Source organism: Grampus griseus, assembly GCF_964374135.1.
Source record: "Grampus griseus genome assembly, chromosome: 5".
Taxonomy (NCBI): domain Eukaryota; kingdom Metazoa; phylum Chordata; class Mammalia; order Artiodactyla; family Delphinidae; genus Grampus; species Grampus griseus.
In genome coordinates, this window is record NC_138998.1 from 133434548 (window position 1) to 133457080 (window position 22533).

The 22533-nt window shown below is 44.2% G+C and overlaps 1 protein-coding gene across 2 annotated transcripts in view; it reads right to left on the reverse strand.

Moving 5' to 3' along the window:
* Nucleotides 1–6989: 6989 nt before the first annotated feature.
* The window catches only part of RUNX1 (RUNX family transcription factor 1), a 242621-nt gene continuing 227077 nt past the window's right edge, over nt 6990–22533 (reverse strand). For both annotated transcript variants that reach the window (XM_082654955.1, XM_082654956.1), the window contains 2 exons: nt 13174–13335; nt 6990–7633 (listed from right to left, as the gene is read on the reverse strand). In XM_082654955.1, the coding sequence (XP_082511081.1) occupies nt 7158–7633; nt 13174–13335 (638 nt within the window). In that variant the 3' untranslated portion in view covers nt 6990–7157. The remainder of the gene's footprint in view (nt 7634–13173; nt 13336–22533) is intronic.

The following is a 22533-nucleotide window of genomic DNA, read 5'->3' on the forward strand; positions in this document are numbered from 1 at the left end:
CTCTCCTACTATCTGCTCAGTTTCTCTGTAATCCTAAAACTGTCCTAAAAATCGAATTTATTAATTAAAGATAAATAGATAAATGGAGGGCAGACTCGGGAAGGTGTGGAGGACTCCTGCAGAAGCTTCCCCTCAGAATTCACGGGGTCTGCCTGACATGCTCGGTCCTGCAGGGAAGGAGACTTTAATCTGGAACCCCTCCCCGGTCTCGAGCGCTGAGCAGGGTTGAACCATTTCCATGGAAGCCCTGTGGGCTCCAAGCCCTGCCCCCCTTTACCAGAAACCCTCCCACAATCATCTCTCCCTTCTGTTTTTCAGACTAGCAAGAAGCAGCATTATTTGAAGAGCCCGGCCACCCTTGAAGGTTTAGACAACTCTTTTGTCATCAAGGAATGTCTAGCGTCTCTCAGAGCTTCAGTACAGAAGAGTGATTAAGAGCAGGGGGTCCCGGGCTGGACTGCTGCTCCTCCAATAGCCGTGGGACCATGTGAATTACTTAACCTCATGGACCTCAGTCTCCTTATTTGCAAAATGGAGACAACAACAGGATCTCTCCCATGGGGCCAGTGTCAGAATTGAAGAAGCTAGCCTACGTGAAGCGCTTAAACCAGAGCCCGGTTTGTAGTAGGCACTTGAAAAATGTTTGTTGTAATTCTTTTCTTCAGGCCGACACTCCTCCTCTGGAACGCTTTGAGCGCTTCTTCAGAAGATCCAAAATCTCTCTGACACTAAGGTCTGGATTAAACTCCTGCTACAGACAGTCATCAAGCATCTACCTGGCAAGTTTCCGTTTTCTTCTTCCTAGTACAGGGCCCCGACCCTAGAAATCTAATTCAATAAAACCTTCCGAAACAGGTATCTGGAGGTACCTGTCAAAATGTAAAACTGTTTTGAACCAGCAGTTGCTTTTAAACGTACAAAAATTCTAGCACAAGGTGCTAAGATATATACAGAGAACGGTTGTCATAGCAAGATGTTGGGAGCAACCTAGATGTCCAGCAATAAATGAAGGGGTAAATGGATTAGTACAACCATGAAATGCTATGCAGTGCAGTCGTTAAAAAGAATGATGGAGATCTAAGCTGACCGATGTGGAAGGATGCACGCTGTATACATATTAAGTGAAAAATCTATGCAATGATATGTATCATCTGATGCCTTTTTGCTTAGGTGTAGATTAAATACATGGTGTATGTTACGGTTATAGAAAAGAGTCTGGAATGGTGAACACGGAACAGTGACTAGCAACAGCAAGGCAGGGATTGGGCAAAGTGGAAGTCATTTAAACTTGCTATTTGATATTGTTTACATGTTTAATAACGTGTGGTATCACTTCGTGTATTTAACATTTATTGAGCATGTATTATGTGCCAAGGACTTTTTAAAGTGTTTGATATGTATTAACTTATTTAAATTTCATAACTTAAAACAGTATCATCTCTATTTTACAGGTGAGAAAAACTAGGTCACTAGTTTAACTTGTTCCCTTGTGTGAGACAGAACTAGAACTCAGACCCTGAGTCCATGCTTCCAGCAGCTCCCCTAGGCTCCCTTTTGGAATGTATATAACCCAGTCCTTCCACCCATTTCCTGCCCCTGCTCATTAGCCATTAACTCCTACGTCTGGGATTTCTTTTCTTTTTTTTAAGTTTTTTTTTTTTTTGATGTGGACCATTTTTAAAGTCTTTATTGAATTTGTTACAATATTGCTTCTGTTTTACGTTTTGGTTTTTTGTCCACAAGGCATGTGGGATCTTAGCTCCCTGACCAGAGACTGAACCCGCACCCCCTACATTGGAAGGCAAAGTCTTAACCACTGGACCGCCAGGGAAGTCCCCGTGATTCCTTTTTTTTTTTTTTTTTTTTTTTTGGCGTTACGCGAGCCTCTCACTGCTGTGGCCTCTCCCGTTGCAGAGCACAGGCTCCAGACGCGCAGGTTCAGCAGCCATGGCTCACGGGACCAGCCGCTCCGTGGCATGTGGGATCTTCCCGGACTGGGGCACGAACCTGCATCCCCTGCGTCGGCAGGCGGACTCTCAACCACTGCGCCACCAGGGAAGCCCCGTGATTTCTTTTGATCGCACTTGCTTAGGTTCCTGACATTCTGTGTGGCCATCCTGTAGGTCACTTCGGACCATGAGGTGGCAACGGCAAGACCTGGGAAGCAGCTTTAGCCCAGTCCTCGGCTGAGAGGTACATTGGGTCACACAGAGCCTTGAGACTGAAGTACTAATACTCCTCTGCACAGGGCTGGTGGTGAGGGAAGCCCTTATAAACAACTTCCCATCACAGGCACCAAATTTACAGAAATGGAGGCGGGTAAGGGTGTCCGGCCTCAGGTTCAACATACACCCTTTCCACCTTGTGTTTGAAAATCCCACTTAATTCCTTTCTTTTGTAAGACAGGCATTTATGCCGTTTATGCATGTTTCGGTGTTCCTTCATACCCACAGCAGCAACCCCAGGAGCCTGGGCTGTGCCTAGGCCGTGGTGCTGTCGGCAGCAGGAGGCCCTGGGAGGTAGAGGCACAGACTTCAGCTTGCAGACTATAAACTGCCCGTTGAAGGCGGTTTCCCGTGTGCTGCATGGGGCTTCAGTTGGCTTCCCAGCCCTCCATCTCAGAGAAAGACAAAACCAATGTGATATGGTGTACGTAGTTGCCAAACTGTTTATTTGCCATTCACTAGTTATAATACTGGATTTACACAAGAAACTGTGGTACAAAGAAAGTAAGGCCCCGTGGTTCCTGGGCAGCAGCAGTCCAGCTGCCCTGCACAGGCTGGGCCCGGTGGATGCTCCTGGCAGAGGGGGCAGCCACTGTGACTACGTGCGGTGAGTGGAATCACGCACAGTGGAGCGTCTGCTCTCCTGCGCTATCTAGAAACACCTCGGAGAGGGGCTTCTGGGGTGTCCTCTCACAATGTATCTGGTTTAAAACTCAAGATTGGCAGTTCCCTTGCAGAAAATGTTCACTAGGTTAGTACGAGGGAGAAAGAAACCACACACAAATTTCCAGGTTGCTTTGGGAACAGATCCAGTAAGTGCTACACAAATAGACACGAGGTGGAACCTAGTCAAGTAGTGTGCATTTCCCATCGTTACTTTTTCAATAGATGTGTTATACTGTCATTTCAATTTGGAAGTTTATTTTTTTCCATTGATTTTTATACATCCAGAATAGCACAAATAACCAACAGGTTTTTTTTTTTTTGCACATTCATTTCCCCAGAACAAAAAGTGAACTTCTTAAAAAAAAAATTAGAACCATGCTATTAGCTCTTTACAAAAGTGAATAAAAAGTAGCTCGTTTTTAAGTCTAAAATAAACAAAGTAGAAAGAAGCGGGTTTTTTTTTTTTTGTCTACAGTATTTAGCAAACATAAGAAATGTCCTTAGAAACACACACAAAAAATTGAAAAAAAATTATTACAGGTATTAACAATATTTTATAATGAAGCTTAAAATCTATTTACATACATAAATACAATTAACTTTGTTGATGCAACTCTTCTGGAAGGAAAAAACAATGCCAAATGATCAGCCTTATCCATACTGATCTGGCTAAAGGGTGGGGGAAACTCCAAACAAAGAAACAGACAAACAAAGACTGTATACTGCGGGTAAACAAAAAGGCATTTTGTTCAGATGTAAAAAATGTTTTCTGATATCATTGTTAAACTGACTTTTCATGTATAAAAGACCCCAAACATGTCATCCCCCAGAAAACAAAAAAACACCAGAACCAAAAATCACCAGGACAGAATGTCCCAAGGAAAAAGGTATTTCAAGACAGAAATCCGCAGTCCTAAATTGCAGTACATTTGAGTGAAACCATTCATTTCCTTTCTAATCAGAGCATTTCTGTTTATCTGCACAGAAACCCTAGGCAGCAGAAAGGCTGTCTGTTAAGTCACTGATTGTAATTTGCCCAGGAAGGCTTCTATTGCTGCATTTGGACAGCAAGCAGATCCAAAAGGGTTGGCAATGTCTCCATTCTGCTGGAAGAAACCCATAGGCAGGAGAAAGGCTGACTCACTCTGTTCCTTTATGTAAAGGGAGGAAACGTGTTTGGTGTCGGGATGGGTGTGCGTGCTATCTCCTTACACAAAACTGGAGAATGGAGGAGGGAAGAGGTGGGATTTGGAGGAGGGACGGGGAGAGACAAAGAGGGAGATAATTGCGGGGGGCAGAGAAAGAGAAAAATAGGAGTATTTTTAGATAGTGAGAAAAACAAAAATAACTGAAATATGTCTATGTTGAAATGATAAATAAGGGCATGAACGAGCAGTAAAGATGGCTATTTAATCTTTCTTCTCCTGGACCAGTGCTCCCAGATACATCCAGTTATTACTTAATTGGCTTAAGGATCTACTTCATAAAAGGACCACCTTAATTTAACCTGAAGGCAATAGAATGGAATTCCTCAGGGGAAAAATGCATTAAGTATGAGACCTATCTCCGAAACAACTAAGGTTTGACTTTTTTTTTTTTTTCTGGAAAGATTAAATACTATACATGCTGGTAAGGGTCTGTGAAACTCTGAATGGCCAAACCTGTGGGTCCACAACAAAGTGACAAGCTCTCCTCACACATGGCTTTGAGAGTGAAGATTCAATGTGAGAGATTATCTGATTTCCCTTGTAGGGCATTGGGCTGATTTTGAGTTGGAATATCTTCAGGTACCAGAACTAAACTGAAAAGTATACATTTTTTTCCTTCATTTTTTTTAACCAACATTTTGTCAGGTCAGATAAGGCAACGTGCTGAAAAGAACGTTGATCATGAAAAGAAGGCTGATCATGAAAAGAAAGTTGAATTTGGGGCCAATGGGCTAATGGTCCTTTTCAGAAATAAAAAGTTTTAAATTTACTGACATTTAAGGGTCATTCCGCTGTAAAAATGTAACATAGAATAAAACATGAAAATGTGTCATGGAGGGAGAATTATGCCTAAAATGAAAATAAATATATTCTGAGTTTCTCCAAGATCTGCTTTAGCTCTTTTCTAGATAAGAACGACCTGACTGACAACACAAACTGCTTTACTCTTACCAAAGTGCTACTGCATCTGTGTATAACAAATAATATATATATATATAAGAAAACTCAAAAACAAGTTGTTTTAAATAAGACCAGCTGTTTTGCTGCCTGCAGCCAAAGATCTTTCTAATTTGAATCCTTAAATTTATAAAATAAAAATCGAACACTGTTCTGAAGTCCTGCTTTCAAATACTCTTCAGAGTTGACCTGAAATCGTTTCAACTAATTTAAGAGGTACATTAAATAACAACCAGATCATTTTTGAGCACACATATGTCAAAATCAGCAGTTAGTATTTATGAGTTGTACAACAACTGCATTCTGACCAAATCCTCCAATAAAAATAGTGCCATAAAATTTACAGTGACATTGGGTATGTTTGGATTGTAGCCATGGGCAGCAGTGACATGAATCTTTCCTGTCATGCTAATGCACGGGTAAAAGTGCACACACCCTACGGGGTAGGGTCTCAGCCTAGTGAGAACAACACCAAGATGGGTGGTCAGTGAGCAGCATGGGACGGGGTCCTGCACAGGTGGGACGATGCTCTCCCATATGACTCCACTGAGGCACACGGAGGGGATTTGGCTTGTTCAGGCCTGCTTCTGGGCCCACCCTATGAAAACTGAGCTGGAGACCTTCAGCTGTCAAAGGCATCCGGTCTAGTCCCTTTCACTCCCAGCCTTGGGGGACAGCCACAAGTTTCGTTCTGCATCAATGAACAGGTACTCTATCAAAGAGGAATATTTTCTTGGAGCTAAAAAAACCTGAACTCTAGATTCAGATGATCTCCTCTCTTGATCTCCAGAATCAAGCAGTTAAGGAACCCCTGAATTCATCCACTCGGTTTCCATGGGGATACCGCTCCTCCACACAGCTTACTTCAGATTCATTCTGTTACAAAGTATGTCTGACATTAACAAGAGGCCATGGAGTGAGAAAACCCCTAGGCAGAAAATAGATCCTCTCCAGAGGTGCAATCATGGCATCTGCGTGAACCCTCTGGAACCAGATTTGACCTTCTCCGTTTGAAGGGAGGGAGTCAGATATGAGACCCTTTGTTGAGCTTGGCAGAAAATTCCATACTTTAGATCTTTGGAGTGACCCTCAGTATCTAAAAAGCCTACTGAAAACATTGCTGCGTTAGCTACCAACTCGTTTGATTAACATTAAAGGGAGTTTAATGTAAACAATATTTAGATAACCAAGTGATCACATTACCCATCCTTTTTTTCCAACTTTCTTCAATGTGATACAATTAACTTTGGCTACTATCAAAAACAAAAACTGTAGTACTTGATATTTTTCTTCTTAATATAAGTACATTTAAATAATAAAAAAAGTATCAACACATTAAGTAAGTGTCTAAACATCAAGATACATAAATATCTAGGGATTCCTTGTGGGAATACAGTAGTTGAAAATGACCCAAAGCTGTAGCCGTTTCTCAAAAAACAACTACAAAAAAAGTCCAAAAAAAAGTTAAATAAAACTTACAGAAAAAGGAATCATATTTCTTTCATTTGTCAAAGCAAGAAAGAAGCAAGCTCAAATTTATGTATATATAAAAATAAAAACCACCCCAAATGCAAATACGCATTTTGCAATTTATAAGGTGCTGCAAAAGAAAATTAAAAATATGAATTTGATGCCAAACAGAATGAGTTGCATCTCCCCACCCCCCCCCCAAAAAAAACCCCGAAAAACCCGAATTCCATACTCTTTGGAATAAACAACTTGGTTAAAAAGTGAAGTCAAGGGTATAAAATCTTTCTTTTATTCACAGCATTGCTAAATCAGAAGCATTCACAGTTTCCCTCTGGGAATCTTTCTGTTTGCCTTACAGCGTGTCCACGGGGTGGTGAAGCGGACACCCTCAAGTTGCATCAGGTTAGAAAAATCTGAGATGGGCCAACGGCAATTGCGAACTGCACGGACTTGAGAAGCACAGGTGGCCCCGAGGCCCCGCCCGGAGCGACATCACCATGGCAGTTGGCAGCGGCGCGCTCCCCAGGGCCGGCGGCCGGGCCCACGCGGGTTTCCCGAGCACACGAGGCCGGAGCCCGAAGGAGGCGCTTCCGGGACGACGCCCGGCCGCACGGAGAGCGCGTGCGCAGCCTCAGTAGGGTCGCCACACGGCCTCCTCGAGGCGCGCGGCGGGCGCCATGTTGGTTGGGGAGTTGCTGTGGCTGCCCTCGGCCTCCACCACGTCGTTCTGGTTCGGGAGGCTGGGGTTGAGCAGCGCTGAGCCGGTGGAGGCGTTGGTGCAGGGCGGCAGAATGCGCGGCGGCGACCGCTCGCCGCCCACCATGGAGAACTGGTAGGAGCCGGCTGACGCGCCGTAGTACAGGTGGTAGGACGGCGAGCTGGCCTGGAACGGGCCGCCCTGCGCCTGCGACGAGCCAGGGTAGGGCGGCGGCAGGTACGTGTGGTAGCGTGTGGCCGAGCTCATGGCCGACATGCCGATGCCGATGCCCGACGTGACGGGTGTCGGGGAGTAGGTGAAGGCGCCGGGGTAGTGCATGCGGGGGTCGGAGATGGAGGGCAGCGCGGAAAACTGGCGCGGGTCGCCGAAGGCTGTTAGGTCGGGCGCGGCTGCAGGGAGGGAGAGAAAAATATCGTGAGACAGGGGTTCAAGGAGGCCACGCCCCTTCCCCCGCCGGCCCGCTCGCGAGAGGATTACCCAGAACGTTGCTGCCCAGACAGCTGATGCGATGATGATGGTAATATACGATCTCATGCAACGTAATACGGTATATGATATAATACTTGCGTAATATAACCGTATTTCTGTAACTCTGGGGTTGGCAAACCCACCTGCCAGATCCACCAGCTACCAATTTTTGTAAGCGCACAGGCTTACAATGAGTTTCACTTTTCTAAATGGTTGAGAAAGAAAAAAAAAAATCAAAAGATGATGTCCTGACATGAAAATGATACGGAATTTAAATTTCAGTGTTCATACATGAAGTACTATTGGAAGGAGCCTGACTCATTCTTTTATGTATTATCTATGGCTGCTTTTTTTTTTTTTTTTTTTTTTTTGCGGTACGCGGGCCTCTCACTGTTGTGGCCTCTCCCGTTGTGGAGCACAGGCTCTGGACGTGCAGGCTCAGCGGCCATGGCTCACAGGCCTAGCCACTCCACGGCATGTGGGATCTTCCCGGACCGGGGCACGAACCCGTGTCCTCTGCATCGGCAGGTGGACTCTGAACCACTGCGCCACCAGGGAAGCCCTCTATGGCTGCTTTTAAATCACCGCCGCAGAGTTGAGTGGTCATGGCAGAGACTGGAGGGCCGGACTGTAGGGCTCAGAAAGTCTAAAATGTTTAGAATCTGGCCCTTTGCAGAAAAGTTTGGCACCTCTCTATATAATCAACATATTAATATATCAATAATAATGTACATTTAATCGGTGATATTAATATAACAATATATAACAAAACAATGTAACACTAGAACTACTAATATAATGGATGCATTAATAGATTAATATTAATAGAATATATATACGTAATACGGTATTGTCATAACAATATTAATATGTAATAACATTTTAATACGTTATAATACGTTTAAAACTGCTGTTTCGGTAGGCCCGGAATAGTTAAAAATTGGCCGTTTCCTATGGTTGAAGCTGATGCCCGCCATAGTAGTGACTGGGAGTGGGTGTCCGTGAACCGTCACATCACTCTTTCTCTCCCATATCTACCTTCAGACTAGTTCCACAGTTTTAGAAACAGTACAGCGTCGGTTTCACGTGCTTTTCTCTAAGATGCATCACCGGTTTGTTAAGAGGAGTGGCTGCAGGACCTTGACTTATCTGCTCCGCTTTTGTACATGTTGAAATTCTACCAGAAATGGCAGAGCTTTGTCTATACAACTCATTTGGTTAGGATGATGCATTTACCATTTCGCGGACTGGCTTTGGCTGTCCTTTGTGGCATCTCTTTGCATTTTCCTTAACCGCAGGCTGCCCTTGGGAACCACTCGTGGGTTTGGGTACTAGGATGGTTTCCTGTGTCCTGTAGATCAGAGTTTCCCAACAGTGGCATTACTGCCATTTGGGGCCAGCTTTGTTGGGGTGATGTGGGTCTGGGATGGGTGTTTGGCAGCATCCTTGGCCTCTGCCCAGCAGATGTCAGTAATGAGCCCCACTCCCCCCATTGTGACAGCCAACAATGTCTCCCGACCTTTCAAATGCCCTGGGGGTAGGGGTGAGGGGGGCAAAAGTCCCCCGCCCCCGCTGAGAACCACCACTGTGCATGTAGGATGGTGTCCTGGGGTAGTTTCTGTTCCTCAGAATTATGCGTTAAATGACCAGACCGTAGTCTTTACGTCAGCAAACGCAAAAGACAGCAACAAAACAGAGCAGAGGCAAGAACTGAATGTTTTAAAATTTATCGGTTCTCAAATGAACATATGAAATAACTCCAAGCCCAAGATGGCATGTGGCCTGTGTCCTTTTGTGTTCAGGCCCACAGAGAAACCTGACTGAGCCAAAAGCTTGCTCTGAAAGGAAAGCCATCGGGTGGGTTCATCTGCTTTTGGACGGCATGGGCTGTTGATCAGCTTCCTCATATTTCAAGCCTGTTATTCCAGCAGGGAGAGCTAGTGTTCTCGTTCTCGCGCGCTCTCTCTCTCTTTCTCTCTCCCCCTCCCCTTCCCTCCCTCCAAGTGAACTCCTGTAAATTTGGGGTGCCTCTGGTGAGGGGATATACTCTTCATCAGAGAGGTAATTATAGAAACAACAGAAGTCCGCAGCAAATCCCTCCACTGACGAGGAAACCAGGAGTCTGACTTTGAAATAAACACTCCTGTTAACCTTTTCAACGCGAGTCAGACGTGTGGGCAGGGAAAAAGTTGCAAACTGACAGTGGTTCTAGGGCAGCCCTTCCACGGACACTCTCTAGCTCGTCCTGAAGCCAGGCCGCACCTCATTCCACAGGGTTTGTCCCTGCCCTCTGGGGCCTTCTGTGAGCAAGCCCTGTGTCACTTGTTTGTGTTCACACAGAGAGCTGTGACATACTTGAGAGTTAACAGGAAGCTTTACTCCATTTTTCCAGTGAGATTTCTATAGTCCAGGGAGCAGCATTAGGCAAATACAGTCCATTTGTTGTCATCTGATGCAATACTCTGGACACAAATAAATGACTCCACCCATTATTCCTCTTGCTTCATTTGCCATGAGACAAAAAGGTGAATCCACTGGAAAATGAATGAAAGGTCACCCTGTTTCATGACTGTGTCTGGACATGCTCTGCCAGTCTGTTCCAACTGCTGTGTGGTGACCTGGTGATGACAGCAAGTTACTGGAATCCCAAGTGAGCCCGTGATTTGTCACGGACATAAGTAATGGAATGATGTTATGGTCTCAGCTGTCAGGAGAAAATAGTTCTTTCACTTGTGGGCAGAATATCTGGAAGATCTTAGATGTTGCCTGTGATTCTTCTTCTGGCCACATAGTACCAGTGTCACACTACAGAAGACCATCCGTTTGGCCAAATTGTCCTTTACACACACATTGTGATAACAAAACAACTTCGGCCCACTAGGTGGGCTCAGAGTCAAGTGACCTATTAAAATATTTGTTTTCATTTCTATGTCCGGTCTGACACCCGCTACCAAGCACGCCCCACCAGTGACGCACGGTTCACCCCCCCGGCCTTAGCTCATTTGTCCTTTTGGCTGGGCTTGTGCCCCCTTATTCGGTAGCAGTGTGGGCAGAGGTGGGGACCCCTGATATTCACAGGGAGCTTTTAAACAGTAGGAAATCTGGGGATTAGGCGGCGCAGGTATTTTAGTTGGAAATGTTGCCCCACCGATGGAGCTGAATATTTGCCATGACAGCTCAAGTCTTCATTCTGCAGCTTGTTGTGGATGAAAGCGGCCCTGCTCTGGGCCCCTCCCACTGCCCCCGAAGGATTAAACAGCCTGAGCAGATAATGGCTGCCTTAAAAGGATCTCGCATGACTCAGATTAATGCATGCTGTCTGTCGCCCAGGTTGGCAGCTAAACATTATTTTAAAAAAAAGAAAAGAAAACCTCCAGATGACAACTCTTTTCAGACAAGGTGTGGAGTCTGTCTGCAAAGGTAAGAGACAGACACAGAGCACAGGTCTCTCCGGCCAGAGGAAGCCCAGGTGGCGCTAGGGGTTGGGAGAGGGGCAGAGCACAGAGCTGAGCTGGGGGGCGGGATTCAAGGAAAGCAGGCTCTCAAAGCAGCCACTTTTCTTTTAAGTATCCCAGACCCCTCCTGCCCACAGGTAGATGACAACACTTTTCAGGCCTGGGCTCCAGGCTCGATTTCTCAGAGGGAGACCTGCCAAGGTGGAGAGCAGTCTCCCATGCTATGCTCTGCCACCGGTGAAAGCTCCTCTGGCATTCTCCTGGGTCCACCGTCCAAGACAGCGCAGGGTCATGCTTGGGTGCTGAAATGGGATGCGGTTTTTATCTCCTTCATACCCTCATGCCATAAAATGCCCTTCCATTGCTCCTTGGCTAACTGAAGTCCAGGCTATTCAGAAGTGTAACTGTGAGACGGGATTGGGGAGGGCACGTGTTACTCATTCCTATAAAAAAAGAAGTCACCCTTCCATCTGCACTGGTCAGCCAGAACAGCTGGCCCCTAGGGTTCTTGGACTCGAAGGTGCCGATGATCTTGGGTGCTGACCAAGTCAAAAGACTTATGAAATAAATTCCAAGGGACAGACCCACAGCAGGGACATTTCCAAGAAAAACAGTAATTGCTTCAGATGTAGACCACAGCCAGTGGGCAGAGCAGTGCCAACAAGAAGAAGAAACAATGAAAGATGACAAGTGCCTTTGGAAGCAGACCAGTCCTGAGGGGACAGAGCTTTTGCAACAACAACAAGCTGAATGGACTTCATAATTCCTACGCTAGTCCCTTAACTCCTTAGCCCGGCAGGTGCCATGAAATTCTTGGCAACAGTGGCTGAAAATAATGTGGAAACTGGGCAACGAAGTTGGCTTTCTTATTCCACTGCCTCGCCCAAGAAGACAGTTCTGAACTGTGGGGCAGTGTGGCCCTCAGGACATTTGGCAACGTCTGGTGATTTTTGGTTGCCATGACTGGGGGTGCTGCTGGCATCTAGAGGCCAGAGACACTGATGAAGGCCCTGCAGTGCACAGGACTGCCCCCCCACAGTGAACAATCGTCTGGCCGCAGGTGTCAGCACTGCTGCTGCTGAGAAGCTGAGAGGGATTCTGTGAAGCTCTGAGAAGAAGCTGAAGCATCTGGGGAAATCTCAAATAATCACAGTCGTCCACAAAACACAACATTACACCACACGTAAAATGGCAGACGCAATGCCTTTGCCCCTTTGCCTGCCCCTAATCTGCTATAATCTGATTCCAGGAGCTGAAAAGCAAAAACAGCCGCCCTTCCACAGAAGTGTGTTCTCAGGCTTCCTACTGCTGAAGTCCTCTGAAGTATTTTCACAGTCTGGTCCAGCTCCAATTTCAAAGCCCCAAACAGGGAGTCGCTTCTTTTTGCTTTCAACAAAGGAATTTTTCTCTGTAACTCTGATTTCCCTGCCCACAAGCAAAGGTGAGTGCCAAGCCCAAAGGTCTCATAGGTTAAATGACTAGGTTTAATGAGCACGTATTAACAACAATCATGCCAGCCATGACACCTGAGCTTTCCAGTCTGTTCCTCAAACCTGATATAAGCGGCTCTTAGTTGAGAGTGTCCCGTTGGGGTAGATGTGTGTCCCACTCCATGTGTGCCCCAGTGCGCTGTTCACGTGGCCTGTGAAAGCTCGCCACCGCAAGATGGATCAGTCCCATCTGAGGCCCAGAAGCTGACTACTTTGGCCTTTTCTGTCACTGACCCTTCAGCTGCCACCCGTGCCTACCGAATGTGAGCACCCCCAAACGCCCAAGGAATCCACTTTCTCCAAGCCACTTCTCCCTTCACATCTGTACGTAATCTCTGCCTCTGAGTGTCAAGGAAAATCAGCGTGTGGGCGGGGGACTTAGAGATAGACAGCCTTGTCTTTAAACCGTACTGCATCCAATCAAAAATGACTGCCACCCCGTTCGTGCATCCCTTCTGGTCTCCAGAACCTTCCACTGCAACCGGACTTCAAAGAGTGTATTTTCAAGCAGCTTACTTGAGAGTCGACTGGAAAGCTCTGCAGAGAGGGTTGTCATGCCGCTGGCCCGTCCCGGCGAGATGGGTGTTGCTGGGTGGACAGAAGGAGAGGCAATGGGTCCCAGGTATTGGTAGGACTGCTCGTAGGACCATGGTGGGGACGGCTGGATCTGCCTTGTATCTGCAGAGAATCAGGGAGGTCACTTACATGTAGAGTGGGTCAGGATTTAGAAAAATAAAATCTTTTAATAAAAAACCAGCTACCTTTGTTTAAATCTAATACATGTTTGTGGCCTGTTTACCAGTGTTTAATAAGCCTCCTTAAGTCCCAATATTTGCTTTTGTCTGATGATTTCCCCCCAAAACGATACTGAAATATAATTTATGTTTGACTCTTGAAGATTTTCCTCCGCTAACTGTTCCTTCCAAAGGTTTTCTTTAATCACACTACTGATGAGAGAGGCTGATTTATGCTTTCCAGGTAGAAGTGTTAACATTCGGACCGTTGACTGCATGTATTGACTGCCCAGCTTTACGAGTAATCGTGGTTATCATTATCAGGCGATCACCCGTCTCTCTGTACTCAGTAAGTGCAAAAGAATGCAAGGGTTTGGGTCTTCTTTTTGTACCTTTGGCAAAAATATTCTGTGGCTTTTAAATGTTTTCTGTTCAGGTGAACTCTCTCCCAAGGATAACTGAAAAGAAAGTCTGGCTAGGAAACTGGCAACAAGGCCTGATGACTAGTTCACAAACCCGGCAGTGCAGGGCTGCCTCTATCAACCCAGACTAACAGAGATGTCTTCCACTTTTTCTCAAGACCTCAAGTTTGCAACTTTTAAAGGGCAGAATGTTGAGCAAGTATTTTACAGATTGCCATTGAAAAAAGAGGCCTGGTTTGTAGTGAGGTGAATGGACCTAGAGTCTGTCATACAGAGAGAAGTAAGTCAGAAAGAGAAAAACAAATACCGTATGCTAACACATATATGTATGAAATCTAAAAAAAATGGTTCTGAAGAACCTGGGGCAGGACAGGAATAAAGACGCAGACGTAGAGAATGGACTTGAGGACACAGGGAGGGGGAATGGTAAGCTGGGACGAAGTGAGAGAGTGGCATGGACATATATACACTACCAAACGTAAAACAGATAGCTAGTGGGAAGCAGCTGCATAGCACGGGGAGATCGGCTCGGTGCTTTGTGACCACCTAGAGGGGTGGGATAGGGAGGGTGGGAAGGAGACACAAGAGGGAGGAGATATGGGGATATATGTATATGTATATGTATAGCTGATTCATTTTGTTATAAAGCAGGAACTAACACACCATTGTAAAGCAATTATACTCCAATAAAGATGTTAACCAAAAAAAAAAAAAAAAAAAAGAGAGGCCTGGGCGAGAGAAGAGACAAAGATCTGACTTCAGAAGATTTAGGTAAAAAGCATTTTGTAAATTTGACTCCAGCATTCATAGGAGTCTTAGTTTTCAAAAGCATCATACTGTTTGCAGAAGAGGAAAAAAAAACCCAACACCTTCTATTCTTAGGCAAAATGTGGAAGAAAATGTAAAAATCAACCACTGTCTCACCATAAGATAGCTTTACATTTCTGTCTTAGAATTAAATGTTAATTTTCTCTTTGTGTTCCACCTTCTTTGTAGACAAAGGTGACAGCAAACTACACTAACTCCAAAGGGTCTTCATAGCCAGGGGTTCATGATGCTGGGAGTAAATACAGAAAGAGCAGCAAAGTTCCTTAGGAAAACAACAGGTGTCAGTTTTCTGCGTGTCGTGACATAAAGAAATGAGTTATTCCTACTCGTTATACATTGTCCACACCTCCTCCCTCTGGGGCTTTGCACTTCCAGTTAAAGTGTCCCTTGTCTATTATGCCTTTGAAGCTGTCACCGTGGAGAACAGAATCAAGTAAATGGAGAGCCAGGTCTGCCTTCCTACTCTTCTCCCGAGATCTTCTACCCGGCTTCCCTCATACTGATATACTTCTTTCTTTTCTTTAAAATAACTGACATTTTAATTCTGAATTTTGAAGAACCTGGGGAAATATTTTAACTCAGAATCTTTGAAATCTACTATTAAAGAAAGGTCTTCATTTTCTTCTGAATTTTAGAGAATTGACGGGATGGCAAGGAATAAAGAGCCAGTCCATTCCAGACTCAGTGGAAAATAAGTGTTCAACTATAGTCAGAGATCCTGCATAATCTTACAGCTAACAGTGTTTCCAGCAACTGAAAGCAAATAGCAATAGCAGATTGTTTAACATTCCCATACTGCTACAAGTATTTTGCTCCAAGTGAAAATAAAATTATATACTCAGATATTTTCCGTAAGACATGCACATGTCCTGGATACACGTATTTACAAAGTGAATATATATAGTATTCAAATATGTTAATCATTTAAAAAGCAAACAGAAGAGGTTTTATGATTGCCATAAAGCCCTTTGGGTGTGAATTGCGGTACAGTAATTCATGCGTTGTTGTGTAGACAGCCCAGCATCCCTAACCCCATGTCTAAAACTACAGTAAGCATAAAGTATTATGCCATGATTCATGCTCTGTCATGTTTTACTGTAGTGAAAAAGTTGTGCTAGGCTTTTCTAAACTCATAATTAAACCATGCAAATGTTGCATAATGTTTCACAGCCTTTTAAAAATATGCTTTGGTAAAATGATCTTTATGATTAAAGTCCAGGTTCTATGATTTTTTTTTAACACAGGGTTTCAAATTCAACATCTTCTTTCTTCACACCACAACTCAGCCTTTCAGTGCTAGTTGGGGGACAGCACTAAAAACTCAATGACCCTTGATCATTTTTCATACCTGTGACCACAGTGAACTGTGTTTGGCTTCATTGGCAGAAGTGGGCCAGAAGGTGGTGATGGCGAGCTTCTCATGTCGGAGTTTGACCGTGTTTTCTTCTACTACATGGATTATTCATTAAAACGAAAACAAAACAAAACAAAAAACGAAGGGCCAATAATATGGTTTGCTGAGTTTACTATTGAGTTACCATGCTTGCCATGATGGGGCCAACGTGAACACACGAAGGCAAGTGTGGAAGTGACAGTGCTGTGGGCCACACGAGCACTGGACTGAGAGGCAGGAGACATGGCCTCTGGCCTGTATGTGTGATGACCCTGGGTTACTTGCTTACCCTTTCTTACTCTCATTTCTGAAAGGAGATGATCTCTGAGCCCCTTTCAGTGGTGACAGTGCAGGATCCTAAGTCAAATAGGTCCCAAACAGTACTTCTCTGCTTAACTCGTATATTAAACAGAGTTAGGGAAGAATCAGGTGGGTGTTTGAGGTGAAGAACGGTGCTTGCAATAGTAAATACATGTATTCTGGGAAGAGGAAGTAGGACAGGGATAAGATGGGGGTTATCAAGAAAAAAGTCATAGGCTGAGGAAGAGAACCACTGTCCGTCATTCTTCAGAGGAGGGCTGCTTGTTCTTGAAGGGAATGCCTCTGATAGGTCAATCCACCAAAAAGAACAAGTTTATTGAAACTTACTACGTGCCAGGCATGTGCTAATTTATGAGTAAGAACAATATGGTCCCTGTCCCATTGGAACTTAGTGAAGATCCCAGGACTGTATGATGCTTGGAAAGGCTTTTTCCTATTGCATTCATCATCATGCTGAGTTACTTCATTCATTCACTCTTAGGCTCATGAAGTTATTTACTTCCTCATTCATTCATCTTGCCAATGGACTTTTTGCTTTATTAGGGCCACTGTTTTGGGAACTCAGTAGTGAGTGGATTATAGTCCTTGCCTTCTGGAGTTGTGGCTAGTGGGGGCTGTATCCACGTGAACAGCTGGATTACCTCCCTAAACGGGACTTGGCAAACAGCCCTTCCCAAGTTAGAGATAAGAACCCTAGTGGTATTTATTACATGCTATGTTATACCTCTGAGAGGAACAGACAAGGGAAAGCACCTAATTTAAGTGATAAACAGATTTCGGTTTGCATTCTCCCTTCACCATAAACTAGCTGTATGACCTTGGGCAAGTCACTGATTTCCTCGGATACATAGTTTTCCTATTTCAGAGGGTAATAGGGATAAGTGAGATAAACTGTATATAAAGTGGGTGTCACCGTTTTTGGCCATATGAAATGCTCAGTGAGTCTGGCTAATTTTTATGATTATAATATTAAAAAGGAAAAGAAATCCGTGCCGAGGGACTTATCTGATATTTATTGGTAAGGCCACACACACCTGCTCCAGGATGAGACTCAGGTAACGCTGTTCTGTTCACTGAAAGAAGGCTGATGACACACAGAGTCTTCAGCACCGGAGAAGAACTGGACTCAGGAGATTAAGTGGTAAATGGGCAAGAAAACTGGAGAGTTGAGGTGAGGACGGAGAAGGTGAGGATCCAATCTCAACCAGCTCATGTTTCCGTTAAAAAAACTACTGGATTAGAAAATTTAAGTTTTAGTCTGTCTGCGTCCTGTTTTTTCCAGGGTACATAATGTTTTGATGTAGCTGCTTTACTGAGGCCATTTTATGATGGGTTATTTTTAGCTTTTTGATCCATCAAGTAGTGGATAAAACAGCCCCCTTCCTCTGAGATCCTGAGCCCCACTCCTTTCCATTTGAGATGAGGTCAAAGAAGGGGGGGAGTTAGGAATAAGGGGGGTTGAGTCTAGTGGTGAGCTCAGAAGTATCCATAGCATACGTAAGAGTTAAGAGGGTAGAGTGCTTTTACCTCTGATGCAGCAATATCAAAATGTCTTCAGAGTAAAAAATGACTCTGTCAGACAATTCAAGTCAAAATGTTCTGCTGGTTCCAAGTTCAGCTCTGAAATGTCAAGAGCTTAGAAGTTATCACTCCCATCTTTACAACATGAAAAAAAACCTAAAACTGATAATCCACGATTTTTCTCAGATCTAGTAGAGAATTGAGGTCATAGGGCAAACTGCCACCCTGAAATCTTGAGAGAGGTGAATACAGAAAATTACGCTGAGGTGTGCTTGCTGGGAGCAGAAGCCACTGGAGCCATGAGCTGGTAGGAACATATAAATGGTAATTTTGACAAATTGTTGGAGGCTGAGTATAGACTAGTGTGAGAGTAAGAAACTCGTGAGGGCTGCATTCTTGTCTGTGTGTATGGGGCTGGGGTGGGGACACTTTCATGGGTTTTTCATTTAGGGACTTCTCCAGCTCTTCATGGGATCCTGTATAATAGCAGCGGGTTACAGCTGAAGGAGCTGCAAGACAGACTATTTAAGGAAGGGTTCTTAGGGAAGCCCAAAGACAGAAACAAAAACAAGGACATTAGTGGAATTTAAAGCCTCTGGCACCTTCAGCTACAGCAAACATTAAACACAGCCCAACTCCTAGTTAGATGAACATAAAATCTCACACCAAAGGCCTATTTACTTCAGTTCCTGTTACCTGATACATCATATCCAGCTTCCAAATCAGAAATAAGGCACGACAGAAGGCAAGAAAAAAATCTGAAGAGAGAAAACAAGCGTCAGGACCAGACACAGATGTGACGTAAATTTTGGAGTTATCAGGAAATTTAACTGATCAATATGTTAAGGGTTCTAGCGTGCCACAACTACTGAAGCCTGCATGCCTAGAGTCCGTGCTCCACACAAGAGAAGCCACCGCAATGAAAAGCCCGCGCACCGCAACAAAAGAGTAGCCCCTGCTCTCTGCAAGTAGAGAAAGCCTGTGCAAGGCAACGAAGACCGAACTCAGCCGAAAAAAAAAAAAATGTTAAGGGCTCTAATGGAAAAAGAAAACAGCATGGAAGAACAGATGGGTAATGTAAGCAGGGAGAGAGAGACTCTTAAGACTCAGAAGGAAATTCTGGAAATGAAAAACACTCTAACAGATATGAGAAATACCTTTGATGGGCTCATCAACAGACTGGACATGAGTGAGGAAAGAATCAATGAAATATGAAAGAATTTCAATGAAATTGAAAATATGTCAATAGAAACTTCCCAAACTATAAGGTAAAGAGAAAAAAGAAAAAAACAGAAACAAAAAGAACATCCATGAACTTCGGGACAATTTCAAAAGTGTAATATATGTGTAGTAGAAATATCAGAAGGAAAAGGAGAAAATATTTGAAGCATTAATAGCTGAGAACTTGACAAAATTAATGACAGACACGAAACCACAGAGCCAAGAAACTCAGGGACCACCAAGCAAAATAAATATCAAATAATCTACATCTAGGCATATCATATTGAAACTGCAGAAAACCTAAAGACAGAGAAAATCTTGAAAGAAACCAGAAAGGAAAGGTGTGAGGCAGATACCTTGCCCAGACAGGAGCAATGATAAGAATTACTTCAGACTTCTCTTCGGAAACCATGCAAGCAGAAGTAGAGTGTAGTAAATAAAGTGTTGAAAGGAAAAAGCTAGCAACCTAGAATTCTATATTCAGCAAAATCATTCTTCAAAGGTGAAGGAGAAATAAAGCCATTCTCTGACAAACAAAAACTGAGCTAATTTATCCAGCAGACCTGTCCTGCAGGAAATGTTAAAAAAAAGTTCTTCAGGGAAAAGGCAAATAATATACGTCAGAAACTTGGATCTACATAAAGAAAGGAAGAGCATAATAGAAAGAATAAATGAAGGTAGAGTCTTATTTTTCCTATTCTTAATTGATCCAAAAGATAACTGTTTAAAGTCATAATAGTAACGTATTGGGTGGTTGTAAGCGATGGATAAGTGAAGTGAATGACAGTACTGACAGAAATGGGAAGGAAAAAGTGGTCTCGTGTTATCTGACAGTGACTTACATTCATTACACAGTATTTTGCAAACTCTAGGACAACCACTAAAAACATTTTTTAAAGTATAACTGATACACCAAGAACAGAGATAAAATGGAATGGAATCAAATAAAATGCTCAGTTAAAACCAGAGAAGGCAGAAAAAGAGGAGAAAAGAAGAATAGGTGCGACGAATATAAAACAGTTACAAACATGGTAGGTGTTAATCCAGCTATATCAGTAATCGTTTTAAATATGAACGGTCTAATACATGTACCAACTGAAAGAGATTGTCAGAGTGAATTAAAAACAAAACTATGTGTTGTCTACAGGGTTGAAAGTAAAGGGGTAGAGAAAGACTGGGCTAACAGTAATCAAAAGAAAGCCAGAGCAGCTATATTAATTTTATACAAAACTGACTTCAGAAGAAGGAAAAATTTTAGGGAAAAAGAGGGGAATTACATGAAAAAGACTATATATGTAATATATAGTCTTTATATAACTGAATCACTTTTCTGTACAGCAGAAATTAACGCTGTAAATCAACTATACTTCAATAAAATACATTAAAAAAAAGAGTGGACTTACATGATGAAAAATGTTATGTCTAAGAAAACATAACAATCCTTAACACGTATGCACCTAACAGAGTGTCAAAAGACATGAGGCATAAACTGATAAGACGACAGGGAGAAAGAGAAAAATACACAGGTATAGCTGAAGCCTTCACAGGCCTCTTTCAGTAATTGATACATCAAGCAGGCAGAAAATGAGGGCACAGTTCATCTGAACAGTGCTACCAACCAGCTTGACCCAATGAACATCTTTGGAAAATTCCATCCAACAACAGCAGAGTACACGTTCTTTTCAAGCTCACAGGGAACATCCACCAAGATAGACCATAAAACACACCTTAAAATGAAAAGAACAGAAATCATACGAAGTATACTCTCAGGCCACATGGATTTAAACTAAAAAGCCAATGACAGAAAGACAGCTGGAACATCCCTGAATATTTGGAGCTTCAACAACACACTTCTGAATAACCCACGGGTCAAATAAGAAGTCTCAAGAGAAATTAAAATGTCTTTTGAACTGAATGAAAATCCAACACCACAATTTGTGGGATGCAGCGGAAAGCAGTGCTTAGAGGGAAATTTATAGCATCTTAGTGCATATATTAGAAAAGAGGAATGATTCAGAATCGATGAGTTTCCACCTTAGGAAACTAGAGAAAAAACGAGCAAAATAAACCTAACGCAAGCGGAAGGAAAGAAATAATAAAAATTAGAGTAGAAATCAAAGAAATCGAATACAAGAAAGCAACAGAAAGTGAACAAAACCAAAAGCTGCTCTTTGAAAAGTTTAAAATGTCCTACTTTGTCCTCATGTTCCCGCAGGGCCATAGAAGAGGATGGCCAGAGACGCCTGCTGGTTCTCTGAGCACCTACGTCTGTGGGCTTTTTAACACCCACCCTCAAAACCTGGGTCCCCTAAGGCGCACAGGTGCACACATGCTGGTGACCCCCTCAGCCTGGGTCCAGAAGATTGATGGCTTCTGTTGTTGGTTAGAGTTCGAGGGCCCTTTCCTTTGGCTATTTAGCTGATATCTCTAAAGACCTGATTTTTCAGACACCTTTCAGAGCCACTTAAAAACAAAGACCAGACAAGTTACGTATGCGTCAGGGCCCCAGTGTCTGTTTTTAAGAGCCAAACCTAAGTGGTGAACATATAAACCCTCCAGGCGGCTCCGGTTTTTTCCCTAGAGGGTTTTTTTTCCGCCTTTCAGCTTGGAAGGCGGCAGGGCAGTTCCCAGGGTGCCCTCCAAGTTCACCTCAGTCATGGGCAGCTGGTGTAATGCCCTCTCGGTTGCTTGAGAACACACAACAGGATGTGACTCAGGACTCAGATGTGAGTCAGTTTCCAGGGCGATGTGTCAGGGTGAGCCCCGGCAGTGGTTTGCATCTCCCTGTCTGGGACCCCTGGAAGAAAGATCCAGGCTCCCCTGTGAACAAAAAGGGTGCCCCCCGATGCTCTGCTGCTACCTTCAGAACCATGTGATATCAGCTTTCACGGCCCCAGGGCCTGTGTCCTCTGCTACGAAAGAGGCATTTCCCTGAAAGTCCCCCCATCTGTCTGAAGCGCTGTTTCCTCCGGCCTGTGCAGTACCAGTGTAGCACAGAACAAGAAGTAGGAACAGTGGTGCACCCAGGCAGAGACACTAACGAGCCTGGTGTTGCTATCAGTGAAACACCCTGCTAACGTGAGTCAGTTCCCACCAGCTCTGGATCCTGGAAAAAGAAGTTGTGAAAGAGCTCCGGTATCTGCCAACCGTTTGTCTCTGCTGGCCGAAGACAGCTTGGTTAGTCATGTACAGCTAGGATGCGTTCCTTGTTCCGGCAATTACTCTGAAGGGGAGCATCCAGGACCGAGCCGGGGCAGAGGCCTGCCTCGGGCTGCTGCGTGTTAAAGGCCGTTGGGGTCTTGAGGGATCCCGTCCTCATAGCTGACCGGTGGGCCTGGGAGGTGACAGGCTACCTGCGGGAGGGCAGAAGGGAGCTGTGTGGCCACGTCCCTACCCCTCACTGCCTTGGGGACCCTTCCCTTTACCCGACCGGGAG